Genomic DNA, 13733 nt, shown 5'->3' with positions numbered 1-13733 from the left:
ATAGACCACAACAGCATCCTTACAAGATCCAAAGCTCTAGTCTTATTTCTTATGATTCGGAGCCTGTCATCCTTTCTCCTTCCCCTAACTGCTTCCCTTGGAGGTAAGGGCATGGTTGCTAATGGGTTAACTCGGGGACAACCACCGAGAGGCTCTTCCTAGAGGGCCCGGGAAATGGTACTGATTCCCACTTGGGCTTCCGGTGCCCCACAGTCTCAATTTTTCTCCAGCGTCTGGATGCTGTTCATTGCACCAAGACATCTTTGGGGATACTTATTGTGGGATTCAGGGTGGGGTGCAGAGAAGGACGCTGCAGAAGCGCGGACTGCAGGGGACAACCTGTGAGACTGCTCTCCAGGGGTGTCCTCGCTCCTGGACTCGCGGGAGGGGACCGCTGCAGTTTTACGGTCCTATAGTGATTTACCACCTTTCAAGAATTTTCCGAAGACATATAGCTCCCAGGTAGAGTGAGGCTCAAGTACTGCCTTGGTCCACGATGGCTAGGGAATCGAAGGAAAGCGCAGCTTTGGACGCCCAGTCTGCAGAGGACCGGACGGGGATCCTGACCGTGAAAGTGGAAAAAGAGGACGCCTCCGTTTTGGCTGCGGAGGAGCGCGCCCCAGGCAGCCCGGCTCCCAGCCCCGAGCGCTCCCGCCAGCGCTTCCGAGGCTTCCGCTACCCGGAGGCTGAGGGGCCCCGCGAGGCGCTGAGCCGACTTCGGGAGCTCTGCCGACTGTGGCTGCGGCCTGAGACTCGCAGCAAGGAGCAGATGCTGGAGCTGTTGGTGCTGGAGCAGTTCCTGACCATCCTACCGACGGACTTGCAGAGCTGGGTGCGGGAGCAGCATCCGGAGAGCGGGGAGGAGGTGGTGGCGCTCTTGGAGTATCTAGAGAGGCAGCCTGATGGGCCGATGCCGCAGGTAGAACAGGTATAATGTCTGCAAGCAGTGGTCGGCTTCTTCCTGAAATCTCAAGATCAGAGTGAGGGGCTTTTCTTTAAGATCCAGAAATTCTCCGTCTCTTTTTGTACTATAAACCTCTTTGACAGTAAGGTGAAGTCTCTGGACTCCTTCACATAATAGTATTTATTAAATACCTGAAGTAAAATATAAAGAATTAAAAGCAACTCAATTATATTGAAATACAGTTAGCAAAGTAGTAAATGTATGGTAAAGTTATATATGCGCTTTAAAAAATTAATGTACTAAATAGTGAGATCTAGGGACAGGCCTAATAACTCTAGGATAATTTCAAAGTGGTGGTGAATATCTTTGATAACATTTACCTGGTTGTAATGTGATGTGAAAACACCTGCAGTTTCAATTGGTGTCTGTAACACCTTGGTTTGTTGCTTCCACTCATGATTGAAGGAAATAATGAATTTTGCTTAGAGTCTAGTAAAAATAATTTTTCCTATTCATATTCATGGAATACTTAGGAGGGAATCTGTGGACCACAAGTTAGAAACCCCTGGGTTCATATTTATTTACATCTTCCTGAATATTGTATAAGACTAAGTTCCCTTTGTATTATCGTGTATCTTTGTGTGTTCCTTTCAGCGTGTACATAACCAGACCAAAGGCTTCTAATTGGTGACCCAGAGACCACAATTCTTGAGTTGGCATTAGTGCCTCTTAGCCCTGTAATAAGAGAAGAATCACTTCAAGTTTCAGCTTCAGGCTTTTCATTTTTTATAGGTGTTGTGGGAAATTCTAAGCTGCACATGAGCTAATGAGACAGTGGCTTGAAAACCCATGGATTACAAATGTCTGGAAGGAAACCTGCATTTAATGAGGACATACCATCACTAGGCCCTGTGTTAGGTGATTTCATACACTGGGATCTTATTTGCTGGTTTGCAAAGCCCTGTAAGCTAGAATTAACCTCTTTTTTAGGATAAGAAAACATATTAGTGTTCTCTGAGAACTTAGCACCAGTTCCCAAAGAGTTTTCACAAAATCACAAATATAAATAACGAGGGAGCACAGAGTAATGCTAAAGAACGTGGACTCTGGAGTCATTCTGCCTAAGCTGGGTGACCTTGGGCAAGTTGCTTTAACACTGTGCCTCAGTTTCACCATTACAAGAATGCAGATAATAAAAGTACCTAGCTAAGGTTGTTGCTATCTGCATTAAGTTAATATTCATAAAGCTCTTAGAAATAATGAATAGAAAGGAAATAGAAAGTACTAGCACATAGAGAATGTGATAGAAGTGTCTGAATAAATAAATGAATGACTTTTAGGTCCCAGGTGGTGGCCAGGGGCAAGAACTGCTCTGTTGCAAGATGGCAGTGTTGACACCCATTCAGAGGCCACGAAATATCCAATTCCAGCCAGTGAAGGCTCTGCTCAAGCATGTATCTCTGGGATCCAGTCCAGACAGAGGTGAGTGTTATCTTCTGGGCAGTATGAATTCTACAGACTTCACCCAGTTTCACTTAAGGATCCCCTAAAGGACAGATCTGTGGATAGGAGCTTTATATGCCCATCACAGATCTACTTCTCTTTGAGACTGAGGCTAGCAGGGAAATTTCAAACAATAGTGGAAAGCTTTCCTAACCAAACCTGGACATGATAAATAAGACTTTATTAAAATTGGTGTTTGGAAAGAGTTGATTTTTTTTAGCAACACAGTTATCTCCATTCATTCAACATATATTTCTGGAGGCTCCCTATGTGGTAGCCAGTGTTGGTGTTGTGGGTATCAGGAGTAGCATGATCCATAGCATAGATTTCTTCTTCCAGTGGAGCTTACATTCTAGTAAGGAGAATATCAAATAAATTAATAATACACTTTCAGATATTGGTGAGTGCTATGAGGAACATAAGACAGAATGTGTAAAGCCTGTCAAAATATTCCAGAATTGTAGGACTTGTGCAAATCAAAGAGTGTAAATCTTCAAAACCTATCACTAGAACAGGGTGAAAATTTACTCAGTAGGAAACTGCTATATTTTCCTGAGTGTTCCCCATGTGCTATGAACATTTGGGCAGAGTTCCAAGACAAATAACACTGGGATATGTCAGCCAACATGAAATCTTTATTTCTCAACAGAGGTCCTAGCCTAACCTATTTTCTGCCTCCTGCCAAGTTCACCTTTTATAGGAAAACCTGAAGTTCCCCTTTACTTCTCTTGAATCTGAGCAAGTTCTATATAAGCAGATTCCTATTTCCTTCTTTTTGAGCTCAGCCTAATCTGACTCTTCTTAGTCTTTTATAGTAGAACTAAAGAAGAAAAAGCACTCTAAGCTTCTAAATATATTTTAGCAAGAACAAATATCCTCTTATCCACTCTTCCAGAATGTTCAAGATGAAAGACTCTTTATATGGAATGCTTTGTTTTGTCTTTATGCTCCTTCCATTTCTTACCTAGGATCTGCCCATCAATTTTGTGCCTCTGTGGAGCATACCACATCTCTTTAGGTCTAAGGATTTGAGCTGGCCAGGATCAGGAATTTTGGAAAGGCACACATGCTGTTTAAACTTCTTTGTGGCAATTTATCTATGCAGTTTTTGAACTTGGATTCCACCGGGCAGGAAGGCAGAATGCCAGGGTAGATCTCATCCAGAGTGCTTTCCTTCTCAGTTCTCCAGGTTCCAAGGCTTGCCCCTGGGGGGCACTGCAGAGAAGATGCCGTGATAGCCACCAGGTTCGCCCCAGGGTCCCAGGTGAGCTGGAGCCCCTCTCCCTCCCCCTGCACCCAGCACCCTTTACTACTGATGGGCTCCCCAGTAGATCTCTTTCTCCCCATTCCTCCTCCACCCTCATCCTATATGCATCTGGAGTTTGAGTTTTCTCATCTATTCCAAGATTGCCATATGTCATTATTTTGGTGTTCACTTAAGAGGATTTTTCTGTTTCACTCCTAGCTGAGGGAATGTCTGTGCTTCTCGGTTCTGTTTGGTCAACTCTTTCATCAACAAGATTTTCTTCTTCATGGGAAATTTAGCAAATACAAACTGAAGATTTTGTTGTGATGGTAATTTGGTTTTGTTTTGTTTTTTAAGTATCAAAAACTGTGCTGCTAGTGAGGGATATAAAATCATGCTCTGTCCCCTAGGGACTTAAAGGAACACAGAAGGTGTGTGCTTTTAGTCCAAGATATTGAACAGCATTTGCTTAACCTGGATTTTAATTTCTTACCCAGTCTTTCATGTCCTGCTTGAAGACCTCAGTATTTGAGGCTCTGTAGAATCTATTTTCCCTCACCTCAGACCTAGATTTCATTGTATTTTAAAATAATTGCTATAAATAAGCCCCCATCCCTGGTTTGCCAAAGCACATCACATATATTTTGAAAAGTTTGGATAATGTTCCACTCCTTTCACTGCATTGGTCCTTATTTTCCAAACCTTTCACTTTCTGGACTTTTTAGATATTTATGTGAAAGTTCTTATTGTAATGTGTGTATTTCTTTCCTTTAATGGTTATTTTATTGATGAAGATATTATTAGAGACAGGGTTAAGTAGGCAGAAGTGTACCATACTTGTTCTTTTATAAACAGCCCGTGTAAAGGGAATGTTCCTTCATTACATGTACCCAGTTGCTGTTTTTTTTAATTTTTATTGGATCTTAGTTGATTTATAATATGTTAGTTTCAGGTATACAACAAAGTGAATCAGTTATACATATACATATATCCACTCTTTTTTAAAAATTAATTTATATTTTGGCTGCACCACACAGCATTTGGGACCTTAGTTCCCTGACCAGGGATCAAACCTGCACCCCCTACAGTGGAAGTGTGGCATCGCAACCACTGGACCATCTAGGAAATCCCTCTCCACTCTTTAGATTCTTTTCCCATATAAGCCATTACAGAGTATTGAGTAGAGTTCCTTATGCTATCAAGTAGGTCCTTACTAGTTATCTATTTTATATGTAGTAGTATGTATATGTCAATCCCAATCTTCCAATTTATCCTTTCCTACCTCTTATCCCCTAGTAATTGTAAGTTTGTTTTCTACATCTGTAATTCTATTTCTGATAAGTTCATTTGTACCCTTTTTTTAGATTCCACATATAAGCAACATTATATGATGTTTGTCTTTGTCTGATTGACTGACTTGTACTCAGTATGACTGGTTGGGGAGTGATTTTGGGCAAGTGGAACTAAGTGGGATTACCTATTGTTTTAGGGGCCATTTAAAATGGAAGATGTGGCCCTGACTGTCTCCCCTGGATGGACACAGCTGGATTCATCTCAGGTGAACTTGTATGGAGATAAAAGGCAGGAGAACTGTGGCAGCCTGACCTCCTTGGGTAAGACTGATGGGCATTTCTTCTAAGATTTCCTGGCTTCCTTTGTATATTAGCATATACTAGGCTATTAGAAGCTATTTGAATTATGTTTGGCATTAGAACCACCATATCTGAATCCCAACTACTAACTGGCTATGTGAGTAGTTTATTAATCCTTCTGAGCCTTGCTTTTTATAAAAAAAATTGTGTATTTATCTATTAATATTTGGCTAGTCTTTGTTGTGGCATGTGGGATCCTTAGTTGCAGCATGGGAACTCTTAGGGCATGTGGGATCTAGTTCCCTGACCAGAGACTCAACGCAGGCCCCCAGCATTGGAAGCACAGAGCCTTAGCCACTGAACCACTAGGGAAGTCCATGAGCCTTGCTTTTTAATCTATACTGCCAGTGTTCTGGTCAGTTTAGGTGGGATGAAGTAGGTACAGCCTCTAGTTTAGATCTAACTCATAGTAGATGCTCAGTAAATGCTGATTTCTTCCCCTTCCCTTCTATTGCTAGACCTGACAGGAGAGGAGAACTGAGGGGTCTCTTCAGGAAATGGGCCACGGAACCATAGGGCGAGAGCTTAGAAGTGATCTAGAGACTGACTGCAGAGCCTGGCCTTAGACAGGAGGATGCGGTGCAGAGACACACAAGATTGCCTGGCTTGTCTGAGTTCACACAGCTCATTGGCAACACAGTAGGGGCTCCAACTCAGATCTCCCAGCACTGATGCCAGTTTTATTTGGTAGACCCTGCCTCTGCCTCGGTTCCAGCCAGAAATGACCGCACCTTTTGGTAGTCATTGAATTCTGAGTTCCTGCTTTCCCTGTTTCTCACAGAACATTTCAGAAATTCTTTTACTTGCCTTGTTTACTGTCACCCTCTGCTCAGCCCTTTTAGTATCTAATCCCAAGCACATGGCTCTGCCTTACTTTCTCAGAATTTAGAGCCTCTGAGTGTATCCCCAGCACAGTCTTCAGTATTTCTCACCACCTTCCCTCCAAATCTCTCCTTTCCCAGATTGTACCCTTCTTCCAAGAGCCCCATTCTCATTCTCAGGACTCCCTCCTCCCCAGCATCCCTGTCCTCCCCCTTTATTCCCATCTGTATTCTAATACTTACATCCTCATCCTTGCCATATACAGGCCTCTGTAATTCTTGCCTCCCTGGGACTCAGCACAAAGCTTTCCTCTGTGGCAGGACATAACTGACAGTTGCTGGCCATTTGTTGTTCAGGTGGTGTGGTGCAACCGAAGATCAGAGAGCTGCCTCCAGATGAGGATCATCCAACACAGGAGCCTGGGCAGATACCACGCCACTTGGGTGAAGCCACTGGCCAGATGCCTACATGTGCCGAAGCTGGTGAACAGGAGGGCAGGTTACAAAGCAAGCAGAAAAGTGCCGCAGGAAACAGGCGGCACTATTGCCATGAATGTGGAAAGACTTTTGCTCAGAGTTCAGGCCTGACTAAGCACAGGAGAATTCACACTGGGGAGAAACCCTATGAATGTGAGGACTGTGGCAAGACCTTCATCGGAAGCTCCGCTCTTGTCATTCATCAGAGAGTGCACACTGGTGAGAAGCCATATGAATGTGAAGAATGTGGCAAGGTCTTCAGTCACAGTTCAAACCTTATCAAACACCAGAGGACTCACACTGGGGAGAAGCCCTACGAGTGTGAGGACTGTGGGAAAACATTTAGCCAGAGCTGCAGCCTCCTTGAACATCACAAAATCCATACCGGGGAGAAGCCCTACCAATGCAACATGTGTGGTAAGGCCTTTAGGCGGAATTCACATCTTCTGAGACATCAGAGGATCCACGGCAATAAAAACCTTCAGAATCCTGACCCTGGGCAGACCTGGGAGAGTCAGGGGAGGAAGGAAAGCCAGTGGGAAAATGTTGAGGCTCCTATGTCTTATAAATGTAATGAGTGTGAGAGAAGTTTCACTAGGAATAGAAGCCTTATGGAGCACCAAAAAATCCACACGGGTGAGAAACCCTTTCAGTGCGAGACGTGTGGGAAAGGCTTTACCCGAACTTCATACCTTATTCAACATCAAAGAAGCCACGTTGGGAAAAGAATTCTATCTCCGTGACCCATGTCTTACATGCCAGAGTTGATGTTCCTTCCTCATTGAACTGAAGCCTCCCTGGAACCCTTGCTGAAAACTGTGAGCTGAGCTTTATTTCCCACCATATATCATCAGGTGTTTGTTAGGAAACAGAGTCTGAGATGAATTATCTTCTACAACCTAGAAGGTGACTGAAAAACTAACTTGTTTGATAGGAAGCTATGGGAGCATTGTCTGGAAGAGGTTGGACCTGAGGTGGTTCTCAGCTTTTAGACTTAAATGGACTGCCAGGCTGTCTAATTAATCACTCTCAGCCAGCATTTTATAATGTCTTCTGTGTGGATGGCTCTCTGATTTGGGGGGCTGGTGGTCTGACTGTTCATTTTGCCTATAATGAATCCCTCACCTGTTGGTTGGATCAGTGATATCTTATCCCCACCCCACTGTGCCTTGTATACAGGTGCTATAAACATTTATTAAATATACCAGTGAAACAACCTTCATAGCTCTGAAAATCTAATGTCTGGATTTCTGATGACTTTTTAAGGCCACTTGTGCTTGTCTAATTCTCTGAGGGTCTAGATTCTGGGTCAGTCTAGTATATTTATTGCCAAGTACATAAGACTGTCAGAGTTGGGGTAGTGTGTGTGTGTGTTAGTCGCTCAGTCATGTCCGACTCTTTGCGACACCATGGACTGTAGCCTGCCAGGCTCCTCTGCCCATGGGATTCTCCAGGCAAGAATACTGGAGTGGGTTGCCATTCCCTTCTCCAGGGGATCTTCCCAACCAAGGAATCAAACCTGGGTTTCCTGTATTGCCGGCAGATTCTTTACCATCTGAGAATTGGGGTAAAGGAATCCATATTTCTTCACCAGCATAGGAGTTATAGTAAGAATGCCTTAAACAGCTTCTTTGTCATTAAGACATTGTGAGACTGTTGCATCTGTACAACTCCAGTCTGTAGTCAGCGTTAATGACATTAGTTCATATTAATTGTGTTATTCTTTAGGGAAAACCTTTCACATTCAGGTAAATAAAAAACAATTGATCAAGTCAGATCAAAATGGTTATGTATCTTGATATAAATCCTATGATGCTCAACAGCTTGTTTCTCACTTTTTGGTTATCTTGGACCTAACCAACTGCCAAGACACCATTGATATCCCTCTCTCCCAGCTTAGAGCCCACAGTGTATCAAGGCTTATGCCAGCTAGGCTTAAACTTCTCCCAGGCTAGAGGATTCACACCAGATATTTATAACAAGTATTATTCATGTTTTCAAAACTGCCGTGTGGTTGGGGAGAGGAAGACTGGGTCAGAGGCAGCGAACGATGATAGAGACCTGAATATGGGCAGTAGGAGAAAATGTATCTTTTTGGAAACACATTGGGAGTCCTGGGGTCTGACAGAAATGATTCCACAACGTCCAAAGTATCAACCTGTGAAGTCAAGACTGTCAATAAGAATTTCTTGCTATCTCCTGTTTTCATTCAGATCACCTTCTGTGAAGCTCTTCAAAGACCAATACCATCTTCATAGGTGTGAGTGCCCTCTCCCCAGCTTTCAGCTTTACCAGGTTATGCCAAGAATGGATTCTGCTTTGATGAAATCCTGAACCAGTTTTATTCAGTCACCAGCAGAAGATTTTCTGTTCTCCAGTCCCTTGCTGGATTCCTCCTCTGAAGAACCCCAGGCTGACTAGGGACTTTGCAAACTGTAGGCCTCTCCCAGTATCACTTCCTTTGGGTCTTTCATTGCCTTCATTATTCTCTCATTGGAGTATAATTTAAAACTAGTTTTCTAAGAACCTGCAGACTTTCTCCAGTTAAACTTTTCTAGCCTGCGAAATTTTCCTTTTAACTGTATTTTGGGTGCCTCCATAAAGCTTACCATTTCCTCTTCTTTATTTTTCCTAAATGTGTGTTAATAGCCCTGATCTTAAAACACTGTTCATTTTTCTTTGGTATTTGTTTCTTATGTCATGTGAAGAGATATACATGAGAACCTTTTACAAACCAGAAAGCATTTTACACTTACTCAATAAGTATTATCTATTGAGATTAACAAAGGACCACTGTGCCTCCTTTCACTCTTTCTGCTCCTTCTGAAGCTAAAAATCTTCTCCATGGAGGAGGGGAGGATTGTAGAAAAATACTTTTCAGTGCCTCCTGTGCCTGACAATGAAGGGGATAAAGCATAAACACGCATTTGCATACATACTTGGGCTTAGACTTTCAGTATAATAACATTGATAAGACGTGCACTTAAAAATAAGACGGTGCCAGAGTTGGGACTCCATGCTTCCACTGCTAGGTGCATGGGTTCAATCCCTGGTTGGGACTTAAGATCCTACATGCCATTCAGTACAGCCAAAAAAAAAAAAATTGTTTTTCAAATGAGGCAATATCCTGATCAGTGACTTGTAAATGATGAACTGAATACTGTGAAAGTTCAGAGGAGAGAAATGTTACTTCTGCTGTGTGCTATTTTTATTACATAAACAGGGTGATACATTAGCTGCAGAGACTAAAGGAGTTACCAGATTTAGTAACTAAGGCAAGTTTGAAGAAGTAGTGCTTTGTAAGGGCCTTCAGTGCCAGAGCAAGGGTTTGAAATTTGATTCAGTAACACTGACATTTTTATGATAAAAATATTTAGGAAGCTGTCTGGCATTATTGTATGATTTCAGATTAAAAAATTATTTTTCTGATAGGCTTTTAGACAGCCCACTTTCGTATATAACAGATGTGTGTTTATAAGTAAGTGAATTATAAAATGGGTTTATAGCCTATTTAAAAGGATGGTCAAAAAATTATTTTCAGATGAAAATTAGACCCAGTAAAAGAAGCTACTTAGCTAAGATATAATCAGTATATAAAGTGGAATAAAATGTCACTTTTCATGTTTTTAAAAATTGTTTCTAGGAATTTTAGTGTCAGCTGGCTATTCTACTTCACTTCTCTAACTGAAGCAATGCTGAAATCTCCAACTGAAGCAATGCTGAAATCTACCATTTTATTTTTTCTTGCATTTCATGAATAAGTAACTAATTATAACTATTTTTTTTAATTTGAGTTTTTACAAATGAGTAGTTACAATGAAAAAAAGATTTTTGATGAATAACCCTCCTAGATGTGTTGTTGTTTTTTAAATTGATTTACTTGGCTGGACCAAGTCTTAGTTATGGCATGTGGGATCTTGTTCCCTGCCAGGGATTAAAGCTGGGCCCCCTGCATCAGGAACTTGGCACGTTAGCCACTGGACCACCAGTGACGTCCCCTTGATGTCGTCTTAATTTTGGTAAATATGTGTGTAATCCTACAAAAGATTCTGTCTCTGCCTTCTTTAAAGGAAAAAATAAATAGAGTGCCAGCTTACCTCACAGAATTATGAGGATCTATCCTACAGACACGACTAAGCGACTTCACTTTCACTTTTCGCTTTCATGCATTGGAGAAGGAAATGGCAACCCACTCCAGTGTTCTTGCCTGGAGGATCCCAGGGATGGGGGAACCTGGTGGGCTGCCGGCTATGGGGTCACACAGAGTCGGACACGACTGAAGTGACTTAGCATCCTACAAAAAGGAGATCAGTCCTGGGTGTTCATTGGAAGGACTGATGCTAAAGGTGAAACTCCAATACTTTGGCTACCTCATGCTAACAGTTGACTCATTGGAAAAGACTCTGATGCTGGGAGGGATTGGGGGCAGGAGGAGAAGGGGACGACAGAGAATGAGATGGCTGGATGGCATTACCGACTCGATGGACGTGAGTTTGAGTGAACTCTGGGAATTGGTGATGGACAGGGAGGCCTGGTGTGCTGCAATTCATGGGGTCGCGGAGAGTAGGACACGACTGAGCGACTAAACTGAACTGAACTGAACTGATCCTACAAAAAAGAAGTGCTGGGTAAATAATCTGAAAACATTAACATTGATAGAGAAATGGAGATTAAACACTGTTAGCTGAAACCTCTATATATTGGAATGACAGTTGTTTAATAGTAAAGGCTATCTAAAAGTGTCCTAACACTAGTATGTAACAGTGTTGATCTTATCTTGTAATGATGTCCCAAGTCATCTGTGTGGTTGCATCTCAGTTATTCATAATGAGAACTTTAACCACTCAGTAAATTTACCTACATTTCTCTAAACACACGTTTTAGTCTGTCTTTTGTTATTCCTCCTCATAGTTAAAATTGGGTCTGATGGATTCAAAGGAGGAAACTTTTTTTCTGTCAGCTCTGTAGATGTGGTACCTATTTTGAATGTTTCAAATGGAGTTGCTACTACAGAAATAATTGGGGATGCTTATTTTCCTGTGAACTTTTTTGTTAGCATATAATTTTTAGAAATATACTTTTATTTCTGCATCTACCCACATTTCTCACTTTATCTATGGCATTATTAATTCCTGTTTACTGCATCAACTGAGAACTTGGAATTTGAGTACACCAGGCATTCCTGGTTTCTTTTCCAAATTAATGACTGAACATTATGATATATTCTTGCCTATTCCATGTATTTTATTAGGAATTGAATTGTCATCCAAAATCATATGCACAACTTTCCAAATTCCTGTTTTTATTCTAATTTCTAAGCTACTTCAAATTTTTGAGGGTCTAGAAAAAAATCTGAGCAATCCTAATGTAACTTATTTGTATAAAAGTAATAAATCATGTGATTATTCTTTTAGTCTCAGTGAATTCTTGAACAGCTAAAACACTGCATAATTTCCAGGTTGTTAGAAAATAATTATACTTTCAGGTATTAACTAAAGTGTAAACCATTTCCTCCCCTCTGCTCCCCAATTCTGCCATCAGCATTGGGAGTCTGGGAAATGGAATTTGTAGCCTTTCTGGTGCACTACAGTTCAGGGTATAGGACTGGTGTAGTGAAAGTGAAATTTGCTCAGTCATGTCCGACTCTTTGCGACACCATGGACATCATAGTCCATGGAATTCTCAGGGCCAGAATACTGGAGTGGGTAGCCTTTCCCTTCTCCAGGGGATCTTCCCAACCCAGGAACTGAACCCAGGTCTCCTGCATTGAGGGCGGATTCTTTACCAGCTGAACCACAAGGGAAGCCTGGACTGGTGTAAGGCTGAGACATATTTGCTTACAGATAATCTATAATACTTACCTTATCCCTTGTGATATTTTCACCATACATGTGCCCATTCATTTGTAATACTTCCTCCTATTTGCCAGTTTCTAAGGAAGCATAGAGTCCCTTGGACTACAAGGAAATCAAACCAGTTAATCCTAAAGGAGATCAGTCCTGGGTGTTCATTGGAAGGACTGATGCTGAAGCAGAAACTCCAATACTTTGGCCACCTGATGCAAAGAACTGACTCCTTGGAAAAGACCCTGATGCTGAGAATGATTGAAGAAGAAGGGGAAGACAGAGAATGAGATGGTTGGATAGCATCACGGAGTTGATGGACACGAGTTTGAGCAAGCTCCAGGAGTTGGTGAAGGACAGGGAAGCCTGGCGTGCTGCAGTCCATGGGGTCTCAAAGAGTTGGACACAACTGAGCGACTGAACTGAAAGAAGCATATTTTATGGCAGAGCACCATGCCAGTCCTTATCCCATAAAATTACATTACTAAAATTCTACTTGGATCAAATGACCTAACTTGGTTCTGTTTAATTTCTCCATTTTATTCGTTGACCCTAGCATCAGGAAAACACCATTCCTAAGTTCTGTCTTAGCTTTCCTGTCACATTCCAAGTCTGCTAACTGAGCAGGTCAACTTAACTATAGAGAACCAAGATGACTGTAGTGTCTATACACACTTTAAGATCAGGGGAGACAATCTTTTGCATGAAATATTTGCCATTTTAGAGAGTGAACAAAGAGTTTGCAGAGCGTGATTCCCAAACCACAGTTTCTGAAGAGATCATCTAGGTAAAGAGACAATCTGGACTGAGTTGCATGCCTCCCTGTGTTTCTGTGAATTTAAGAATACAAATCATAACTCCAGTCTTCACTTAACTCAGGCTGAGCTCAAATTTTTATTTTAAAAGAAGTTCTGGGTTTTGCTTCCAAGTGGAACTTGGTAGTCATTAAAAAACGTATCTCTGCTATGAAAATAGTGGACGAGGTCCTTTTTAAGGGGTAAACGAGGCATGGGAGAAGTAGGGAACCTTCACCAAGGGGTAAAGATAAAGACAGCTGGAGTGAGAATGGTAGAAGAGAATGGTGTCAAGATGCTTAAAGGCAAATAACCAGGTAGAGAACGGAGTGTTTGAACAGTAGACGAATTCACTGATGCGAATTCCTCTTCTAAATATTCCCAGGGGGCTCAACTTCCGTTCCGTTCCGTCGCTCTGTCGTGTCCGACTCTTTGCGACCCCGTGGACTGTAGCCTACCAGGCTTCTCCGTCCATGGGATTCTCCAGGCAGGA

The 13733-nt window shown here is 42.1% G+C and overlaps 1 protein-coding gene across 2 annotated transcripts; it reads left to right on the top strand.

Annotated features, from left to right (window-relative positions):
• Nucleotides 1-211: 211 nt before the first annotated feature.
• On the top strand, nucleotides 212-9023 carry ZKSCAN4 (zinc finger with KRAB and SCAN domains 4). Of its 2 annotated transcripts, none has more exons than XM_055407147.2 (5): nucleotides 212-919; nucleotides 2245-2386; nucleotides 3589-3671; nucleotides 5143-5266; nucleotides 6484-9023. In XM_055407147.2, the coding sequence occupies exons 1-5, from the start codon at nucleotides 497-499 to the stop codon at nucleotides 7344-7346; spliced, it is 1635 nt and encodes a 544-aa protein (XP_055263122.2). In that variant the 5' UTR covers nucleotides 212-496; the 3' UTR covers nucleotides 7347-9023. The 2 variants fall into 2 exon arrangements, with proteins under 2 accessions (XP_055263122.2, XP_055263120.2); XM_055407145.2 differs by having other exon boundaries at nucleotides 212-928; nucleotides 6484-9021.
• Nucleotides 9024-13733: the final 4710 nt, after the last annotated feature.

Source organism: Moschus berezovskii, chromosome 23 (assembly GCF_049115385.1).
Source record: "Moschus berezovskii isolate FMDL1 chromosome 23, NW_MosBer_1.0, whole genome shotgun sequence".
In the NCBI taxonomy this organism is placed as follows: Eukaryota; Metazoa; Chordata; class Mammalia; order Artiodactyla; family Moschidae; genus Moschus; species Moschus berezovskii.
The sequence above is the reverse complement of the archived record's forward strand: the minus strand, read 5'-3'. Positions and strand labels throughout refer to the sequence as shown.